At 37.9% G+C, this 10,568-nt stretch overlaps 1 protein-coding gene across 2 annotated transcripts in view; it reads left to right on the plus strand.

Annotated features, from left to right (window-relative positions):
- Nucleotides 1-2,517: 2,517 nt before the first annotated feature.
- The window catches only part of Fam13a (family with sequence similarity 13 member A), a 315,685-nt gene continuing 307,634 nt past the window's right edge, over nucleotides 2,518-10,568 (plus strand). The window contains exon 1 of one of the 2 annotated variants that reach the window (XM_023706820.1): nucleotides 2,518-2,899. In XM_023706820.1, the coding sequence (XP_023562588.1) occupies nucleotides 2,653-2,899 (247 nt within the window). In that variant the 5' untranslated portion in view covers nucleotides 2,518-2,652. The remainder of the gene's footprint in view (nucleotides 2,900-10,568) is intronic. The other variant, XM_023706819.1, reaches the window with a different exon arrangement.

Genomic DNA, 10,568 nt, shown 5'->3' on the forward strand with positions numbered 1-10,568 from the left:
AGGAATTCTGAGAGGCAAAATTATTTTTTTATTCAAAGGTCATACTTTGAGATTTTAGAATAGTAGAGCTGTATAGAGGAGAATAATTGGGTTCATGAGACTATCCGCTAACCAAGAGTTCTGGGGCATGTTGTCATGTTTGAAAGCAACCTTACTTCTTACTTTACCTTACCTACATTTGCTACAGGAATGTTTAAGTTGCTCTCCATTGCATTAAGAAGGAATCAGAGTAGTGATTCCTAGGAAAAGGAACAGGAGGAGGATGTGAGCAGTTGGCTCTCAATGAGTATGCTAGGCACTGTTTCATTCTTCTGTGTGTATAAATAAGTTTCCACCTGTGCATTCCTGTGGTATAAGAACTCTTCGAATTCCTACTTTACAGATGAGGAAACTGAGGCATACAAAAATGAAGTGACTTGGGCAAGATTATAGTTACCCCGAGTCAGAATGATAGTCAGCCCAGCCTGGTTCTGCTGTCCTTACTCAAACCAATGTGACTCTGTAAGAAGATAAAACTTGCATAACTTAACCTTAGTGTCCAATGTGGTGGTGTTTTCTTTTTCCTTTCTGTGGTTCTAAGGCTTGAACTAAGGACCTTGGGCATGCTAGAAAAGTGCTTCACTACTGAGGTATGTCCTCAGCCCTGTCAGCTGTTGCGCATGCTGCAGTTTTGTTTTCAGCATTCCGTTATTACTGATTAGTTTTTGGTTATCTCTTCTCCAGATGGGCCTGGTTGAAACTCTCTGTGTATTCAGTTGAAGATTGATATGTTTATAAATCCACAAGGCAAATATGATTAGTTACAAATTTGGCTAAATTAAGACTGCAGTTTCCCTAGTAACAGAAATTGTGCTTCTTACCCATATGACTATTCCCGCGTAGGTAACACTGGGACAATTGGTACTAAATTTCTACTATAAATTTACACTTCCTGAATTTTCACTAAGGCAATCTGGTTTTCAAAAATAACCCATTTTTTGTGTAAAAATGACTTAAAGATGAAAAACTAATCAGTATATTAATGAAATTGGCCCTAATCTATAGGTTATAAAATTCAAAATCAAATTGAAATTATAAGGATCTTACTCAAAATAAAGACCATAGAATTAAATTGTGCATATTTGTCTTGTATCACATATAGCATTTATCATGTTGTTACTATAATTATACACAAAGTACGCTATTATATTACTATAAATATAAATTAAGGAAGGAAACATGGGCCTAAAACAAGATGAAACTGTCTTTTACTGAACTTTAACCAAATGACTTACCCCTCTGTTTATTTCTCCAATTCTAGAATAGAAGTAATATTTTTACCCTGAGGCTATTATGAAAACTAAAAGATAGTCATTTAATAATATAAAATGAAGCTGGGGAGATAGCTCAGTGGCCTAAGTACCTGCCTGTCAAGTACAAGGTCTTGAGTTTGATCCCCAGCACCAAAAAAAATTTAAATATTAAATTAAATTTTTATGAAAATTGTTAGTTGCTATATTCATTCTTACATTTTTTTTTCAGTACCAGGGATCAAACTTTGGACCTTGCACTTGCCAAGCAGGTGTTTATGTCACTGAGCTATCTCCCCAGCACTATATTCATTCTTAAAACGTGACTGTTTTTCCAATTTTACTGCCTTCGTTTGTAAATCAAATTGTATTTAGTCATCTTTCTCTTTAGTGTTTAAATTTACTTAAAATATATAACATCTGTATAAGGCACATGCTTTAAAAAATATTTTTTCTGTATTTTAGGGAAGGTTCTATAGGGTATTCAGGGTCTCACTACTAGATCAGATTTGTAGTGATTCTCCTGTTTACAGCCTCCCAAGAGCTGGGATTAGAGGCATGCGCCACCAGACCTAGTCTCAATTGCTGTCTCAGCATGCCCTGGGGGCAGGGCCAGCATGGCAGGCCAGGGGATCGAACCCCTGGTCCCTGCACCTGCTTGCAGTTACTTTAATCTGCTGAGTTATCTGGCCAGCCATTAAAAAAAATATTAAGATATACATTTCTATTAAAAGGAAGAAGCAAACTATGGATTTTTTGTTGTGGAAGTAACTTGAATCAATTGATTATAAGTTGTATTTTTATTTATATATATAAAATTTTGGCAAAAATTAAAAATTATCACAAAAAATGTTGCTGTCTCAGAGCTATGGCATTTTGTAATTCAGTAAGACTGATTTTATATGTAAAAAAAATTTATGATGTCATCATGATTATAGATCTAAATAAATCAAATAAAATGTTCATTGCACACTTATATTCTTCTGACTCTTGAAACTAAAGCTACCTTAGGATGGTATTTAGGTAAACTTTTATTTCAAGACCTGCAAGTGGTGTCAGTGTTCTAAGTATTTTACTTTCCTGTTAACGAGGTACTTCTGAGTCACACCCTGGTTGCTGTAGTGATATCGCTTGTATACTGCTGTGTGTTGCTTCTTCTCTTAGCGACACTGAAGTTGTGGCTTTAGGTGCCTCACTCTTTGGCCCTTCTTCTAACCATTAGATCAGTGTGCAGCATTGCTAACACTGAGCAACCTGTGAGCCATGTTAGAGATTTTGATTTGAGTTCACATAAAAATACGGGAAGATCGTTGCTGTTCATCTCCAGACCTTGCATTTTAGCATTGCTGTTTCTGCTGTAACCATGCACCCTTCTGTGGTCCACATGACTGACTGCTCTTTTTTCTTACGTCCTTTTAAGCAAAGTAAAGCAGCAGCTCGGCTGAGAAAAGATATGAAAAAGATAGCAGCAGTGCCACTGAGTGAACAGCAGGATCCGGCCTATAAAAAGTTATTTGGAGTGAGCCTGCAAGAGCTTCAGCGGCAAGGGCTCACCAAGGACGGAGTGCCCACTGTGGTGAGGAGCATCGTGGAGTACTTGGTGCAGCACGGTGAGTCCCAGCTCCTTGGTAAAGGCAGCCTGGTTCTCTGGAAACCACTTCGTAACGTATGATTTGGATAGTCTCTAAGCATGCTAGTTAAGATAGCAGATTGTTGTGTAACACGCTGTTCCCTTGAAAAAGGATGTTCCTGGGCCGGGGATGGAGCTCACTGATAGAGCATTTGCAGGTGCAAGGCCGAGCAGATGGATGCACTACTGCCTAACGCTGTTTTGACAATGCTGATTTAATTAATCATAAAGCAATTACTTTAATTATTGAAGTTTTTAGATTGGATTTTTGTAGTTTTAAGAGTCAAAAAAAAGCTCTTAAAATTCACAGTTCTGAGGCTACTAATGGGATCTCTTGATCAACTATATTCCAACTGGTAGTCATTAACTTTTAATGTTACCAAATATTTTTTGAGCGCCTCTCTCAATTGAGGTCAATCATGAACTTATTGGATGTCTTCACTGTCTTTATATACTCAACAGGACTACACAAAAGGGGTGAGTACTATCAGGGGGTAACTTTGTTTTTATTACAACACAAAACATTTGAAAAATCCTTATCCCATCTTCATTGCTGACTGCTATGTAAGCCACGGATTTTCGATGTTTTTATTTGCAATAAGACTTCAACCTGGACACTTGGAGAAAATGCTTCCACATTCCTTACATCTATACTTCTCATGCAGGGCACTTTAATGGAGAGCATAAAAATATCAATAAACTTTAAAAAGATTTGGGAAGGAAATATTCTCAGCAAAAATGTTGGGGTTTAAAATACTAAAATAAGCACAGATATTGTGAAGTAAAATATAACATTTATAGAAATTTTTATTTTGTTTTAGTACTGTACTAGAGATTAAACCCAGGGCCCTCTCATAAAGATACATCTCCACCTTTTTTTATTTACCTACGTTTTTACTTTTAAATCAGAGTCTTTCTAAGTCACTAGGAGCTTGTGATCCTTTTACCCCAGAGTGCTGGGATCACAGGCATGCTGCCACTATGCCTGGCTTCAAATTTGTAGGGATTTTAAATACACAAAACTTTAGGATTCCAAATGTTCTCTCCTTCCTTAGTTTACTTCAGGCCCTATATCCTCGCCATAAGAACACGTTGTTGGAAGTTGATGAGGGGCACTAATTTTGTGTCTTCTATTAGAATTCAGCTTTTGACAGGAACCATGTGAGAATGTATGGTCATTCCTCACCAAGTCATGTTTTCATGTTAATTAAATAACTATTGTCAAGTATGTAGATAACAAAATTACATTTTATTCTTAAAACTGAAGACCCAAGGTTATGTTCTCACCTTGTGAGAGTTATTTCCTCGTTTTTTAAGAAAGATAGGCCACAGGATAGCCAGAGTTTTAGAAAACAGTTCCAAATTTGTTCAGATACTTTTAACACTTTAAACTGAAGTGTTACAACATAGAGGAGGATGGGACCCAGATGCATAAAACTTTGAAGACAGATGGTTCAGTTAAAAATGAGCCTCTTAGCAACTTGTTTCATCTGTTACATATAGTTGTTCAGGTAGACAATGGAATAATGAGGTGCAATCACCTAAAATAATTTAATACCTCACCATCAAACCCAGAGCTTTATATACCTCTGCCTAGGGAGGGATCTTACCACTGAGCTATATCCCCAGCTCTAAAATTATTATTTTTGTTTTGGTTTGGTTTTTTGGCAGAACCAGGGATTGAACTGAGGCCCTTGTGCTTGCCAGGGAAGCGCTTATTCCACTAAGCCATCTCCCCGGCCCCCTAAAATTATTTTATTTAGACATAATCACAAATATATCACAAACTGCAAATCCTATAAGGATTCAGTGTTCTTTTCTATAACATTGATTTAATATATATGGTTATTTTACAATTTTAATTTTAAAAATTATCTATACTGTCTTCCATATCTGTGGTTACTGCATAGAAAGATTCAACCAACTTTGAATGAAAAAAAAAAAAAAGGTTTTCAAATTCTGTGCTGAACATACACATTTTTTCTCTTTATTCTCTAAACAATACAATAGAACAATTATCTACTGAACATTTACATTGGATTACAAATTAGGTAGAGATTATTTACATTATACAGGAAGATATGCATATATAACACCAATATATATAAATGACTTGAGCATCTCTGCTTTAGTATCCATACGGTCCTAGAGCCAGAACCTCATGAGTACTAAGGGAGGAATGTATATTCATTTATATGTGAATGGTCAATAAACTCACATAGTTCAAACTATAAGAGAATGCACTGTGAAAAGTGTCTCCCTCTAGATCCTGTCTTCTGACCTTTATACTTAAATTATATACTTAAGTAGTATAAGCTATACATTTTAGTGGTTTAAAGCAGTAACTCTTAATCAGAAACATAAAATAGAATCACTATTGACATCTTTTTAAAATATAAATACATTGGCAACATTCTAGAGTCATACAGAATCAGAAGCTTGGTAGGCAAGCTGGGAGATGGCCTGCCACCTGCAATTAAAAAATGCTTAATTACTATACAGACAATCAGAATCCCCTTCTTGAATTTTTTTGGTACCAGAGATTGGATTCAGGACCTTGCGCTTGCCAGGCAGGCACTTATGCCACTGAACTATCTCTCCTGCCCCCCTTCTTTAATCTGAAACTGTCAGGTGAATAAGCCAAATAACCTATGTAAATTTGAAAGGTACTATGAAGTTTGATAGGAAAATACTCTAATTTGTTTCGTTTAATTATTTTGTACTTTTTATTTCAAGTCTTCAAAATTTATTGTTCATCTATGACACAGTAGGTACCACTCAGGTGTAGGCATAGGGTGACTGGTCATATACTTCAATCACAGGTAAATCTTTTGCTTGTACTTAATTGTTTCATGTATGAGGATATGAGGGAAAATTCTTATTTTAAAGTAATTTTAGGACAAAAAGGGTTTAGCAAGGCCCATTTTAAGGCCTTTAAACAGACTTTGAACTTTTTCTTTTAAAATATACACATATAGCTTAGAAGGTACACTATATTGAAACTTTTTTTTAGTAATACTTGGGGTTGAATCTAGGGTCTTTAGTATGTAGGCAGGTACTCTTCCACTGGGTTGTGTCCCCAGCCCTCATTTTAAACTTGTATAATAACTAATCATATTGGCAGTTTTAGTGGCTACCTACTCTTTAGTGTGAAGGGGCAGGCCTAAGGGCTCTTTTTAAACAGTGTAAAATTCTGCAGTCACCACCAGGTGTCACAATATGCTTATGTATTGGCATCCTATTTCTTGCATCAATCCATGCCTTTAGACAAACTTTGACTTCTGCCATATTGAGTTTCTATTGGTGTAGGCATGGAATTATAAATATTTCAATTATGCAAAACATTAGCTTCAGTGGTTAGATATAAACATAGGTAATTGCTCCCTCACTTCTAAATTTCTATTAAGTTGTTTTTTTAGCATAATTAACCCATATATCTGAAATCTAACATAACTGGATCTCTAAAATGTATGGGAGTAGGACTGGGGGTAGTGGCTCATATCTAATAAAATTACATGGGAAGTTAAAGTAGGATTACAAGTTTCAGATCAGCCTGGGTAACTTAGTGATATCCTATCTCATTTTTTTTTTTCAAAAATTTTTTTAAAAGGCCAGCCAAAGAGCTCAGCAGATTAAAGTGCCTGCAAGCAGGTGCAGGGGCCTAGGGTTCAATCCCCAGGCCTGCCGTGCCGGCCCCACTCCCAAGACATTCTGAGCCAGCAATGACACCTGGGTGTGGTGGTGTGTGCCTGTAATCCCAGCTCTTGGAAGGCTATAAACAGGCGGATCACTGCGATTCTGATCTAGTCCCTGTAGACCCTTCCCTAAAATAAAAAATAATAAAAATTAAAAAAAAATTTAAAGGCCTCAGAATGTAGCTCAATGTGAGATCCTCAAGGTCTGTCCCTAGTATTGCCAGACAAACAGACAAATAAATAAAGAGTAAATAAATAAAGAGTAGGAAAGTTTAAAGAATATATACATAGCCTGGTAAGTATCATGGATATTACATGTATTATGCAGCCTCAAAGGAACTTTTGAAAACTTCCTGGATTTTATTTTCCAAAGTCTGATATATGAGTACAGGGAGAGAGTTGGGGGTCTTCCCTGCTTAAAAATCACTGAGTATAATGAGAGCTGTTTTGGGTGGGAGACATTCCTCAGGAAGAGAGTGGAGCATACAAAAAGGATTAAGAGCAAAAAGTGGCCAAGAAGTATTAGCTTTGGGGACTTCCATTTAGACATTATCTTTCCATTAGAATAGTCCATTGGCATCACAGGCCTTGAATGCCACAGATAGTCCTTGGAGTTGAGTAGTTATTTTGGAAATCCTGAAAGTATTTTTATTTGAGGGATAGTTTTTTTTTTTTTTTAATGCAAGACATTGAAGGAGAAAGTCAAGGTTAAAGCTAGAAAAATGTAAAGTCTGATTGAAAGTGCATTTGCTGGACAAAAGAGAATATGTACAATTAGGTTTTTGAGCTGGATAAATGCAGAAATAGGATCCAGAATTCTAGAATTTTAGGATTTGATCTTTAACTAGGAATAGAATGCTCCTTTATTGTGTGTTAACTGTTTGATATGTTTCTGAACTTAAAGAGTGAGGAAAACAGAGACCTTGGAAGTTTTGAATGACTAAGCTGACATTCTAATATGGCAGAACGTACTGTCTTCTCAATTGTGGTCCCTTTCAAGGCTTTGCTGATAGGACCAGCCAGGACTTCAGTCTTATCAGTCCAGTCTGGACAGGACTTTCCCTTCCTCTCATCTGTTATCTGTGGTCTGCTGACCTAAGGGTCTTAGATGCTGGCTGTTGGCCAGAAACCACCCTCATCCCTTGCCTATGGTGCTTTCCAGAGAGTAGCTAACAAAACAGAGCTTCCTCAGAGGGAAACTGCCAGCAAGATGCAGATCGGGAGCAACAACAAGCAGGGAAGGTGGCCAAGGGCTTTTATGAGCTAGTCCAAGTGAGAGGGCTAGATGAAGTCATGAAGCTAAGAAGTATGGGAATCGTGGGACCTATTTTAGGAGCTACCTCCCATATGCATGGCTGGTATTTCTTCTGATTAGTGAGGCTTCAACGATACTAGTTGTTAAATATTTTTAATATAGCTGGTTTTAAATTTTTTGTCAAAAGCTTTTATCAGAATTGGAGCTACATTTGCATCAACTTATTATATTGTTGCATCATATTTTATTATATTTTTTCTGTATTTTAGGGAAGGGTCTACATTGCTCAGGGTCTCACTACTAGATGTGATTCTCCTGTTTACAGCCTCCCAAGAGCTGGGATTACAGGCGCATAGCACCATGCCCAGTCTCAATTGCCATCTCAGCACACCCCAGGGGCGGGGCTGGCACAGCAGGCCCAGAGATCAAACCCTCAGCCCCTGCACCTGCTTGCAGGCACTTTAATCTGCTGAGCTGTTTGGCTGGCCCTAACTTTTGATACTGATGTGCTTCATAATTAACAGACAGATAGGCAGATATGCATGGATATATATACACGTACACAATATATCACAAACTGCAAATCCTATAAGGATAATGACAGTGTTTGAATTTTTTTCACAATCATTTTTTTTTTCAGTACCTAACATAGTACTAGAAGCTCATTAAATATTTTTTGGATTAAAGAATTCATGAAATAGCCAAATTATAAGGAAATAGCCCTCTTTTGTTTTAAAAAGAGCAAAAGGATTGGTGGGTAAGAGAAACAAGCAAAAGCTGATAGGCATGACCTGGTACTGTAAAGAATTGTAGTAGGCCACAGGCCTCAGGGCTTACGTCTTCACTAACATGTACGATTAGATCCTTAGAGGAGGAGGGCAGAGTCCTGACCTCAGCGCACTCCTTCTACGTGTCACTGCTGTTTAACTCATTCTCTGACACACTTGATTACACTGAATGGAAATCAGTATTTTCTGCCCCATTCATCTTTTACAGTGTCCCCCTTCTTACTTTTCAAACCTTAATGTTACCTTTTGGCTCTTTGTCCACTGCTTTATTTTGTACAAAATGAATCACCTTTGATCTGCTTCCTTTCCTGTTTCCACCAGGATCTCAGTTTTACTGCCTCGAAGTAGAAAACTGCAATCTCCCCAAGGAAAGCCCTCTGTCCTGTCATTCTCTACTTACAGACTGCTAAATCTTCTTTAAGGCTTGAGTTTATTTTGTATTTCTTCTACTTAAAACTCCAGTAGTAGAGCCTCACTGTGTGACTTGACATCAGGCTCTGTCCTGTTCTGTGTGGTTACACCACCTTTATGTGGCCTAAGCACCTCATGTAGCACCTTCCTACCCTGCTTTATGCCATCTTTTATTTATTTATTTGTTTGTTTGTTTATTTATTTATTTATTTATTGTATTTTAGGGAAGGGTCTACAGGGTGTTCAGGGTTTCACCACTAGATTGGACTCATAGTGATCCGCCTATTTACAGCCTCCCAAGAGTTGGGATTACAGGTGCGTGCCACCATGCCCAGTCTCAATTGCCATCTCAGTGTGCCCTGGTGGCCAGGCCAGCAAACTCAGGGATCAAACCCCTGGCCCCTGAGCCTGCTTGCAGGTGCTTTAATCTGCTGAGCTATTTGGCTGGCCCTGTCTCTTTTTGGTGCTTTATTTTGTATATTTGTCTCTTTCTTGGGGGCAGATCAAGGTTTTATGAGTACAGATATTTAATACTTCTATTAACTATCACTATGAGAAAATATCCAAGGAGATTAACTTATAAAGAAAACTAGCTGTTTTTATGACTCATATTTTTTGAGGTCCCAGTCCAAGATCAAGTGACCCCCTAGCTTTGGGCATCTGGCAGGGCAGCACATCAAGTAAGACTATGTGGTAGAGCAAAAGGCTCGCTTCATCAGGTAGAAATCAAACAAGGATAAAGGAGTTACATATGGTAACACAGGCCTTATAATCCTAGCACTCTAGAGGCTGAGGCAGGCAGCTCTCAAGTTTGATTCCTGCCTGGACCACAAAGCAAGTTCAAGTCCAGCCCAGTCCTTACAGCCTCCTTACCCAATAAGGGGCTCACCTTCTAGAGCCTTTATATTAGCATTTAAATTTTGTTTCCAAGTTGGAAGGTATTGACATTTTAACCACAAAAGGCTCTGAAGCTCAAGTTCAAGCATCATCTTGGGATGGGGCTTCCCAGGATTACAACCCTAAGCCTGCCATTTTGCTGTGCTTTGGCCAAAGGGTAAGGTGTCCATTCTGCAGGAAGCCTTCCCTATTAGCCTCAGCTGACCCAAGCAAGGATCTTTTCTCATGCCACTTTATAGTTTCAGAGTTCTACATTTTAAATTTAGTGATTGCTTATTTCTTATTTAGTGGCTGCTTATTTCTTGAACTATTACAAAAGTGATTGCATGTAGTTCAGACTTTTGTTGTTGTCTTTTTAAGACAGGGTCTCACTATGCAGTTCAGGCTAGCCTTAGGCCCACTTTGTAGCCCAGGCTAGTCTCAAATTCACAAGGATCCTCCTGCCTTTGCCTCCCAAGTGCTGGGACTACAGGTGTGCATCACCATGCTCAGCCTAGTTCAGAACATTTTATAATTTTTGTTTAGAAAAAGTGTTTCTGAAATGCTAAACCATCCTTGAAATGCAAGGTAAGTTTCAGATATGAGGTAAGATTTTACGTAGAT

The sequence above is a fragment of the Octodon degus genome, unplaced genomic scaffold, assembly GCF_000260255.1.
Source record: "Octodon degus isolate 3935 unplaced genomic scaffold, OctDeg1.0 scaffold00272, whole genome shotgun sequence".
In the NCBI taxonomy this organism is placed as follows: domain Eukaryota; kingdom Metazoa; phylum Chordata; class Mammalia; order Rodentia; family Octodontidae; genus Octodon; species Octodon degus.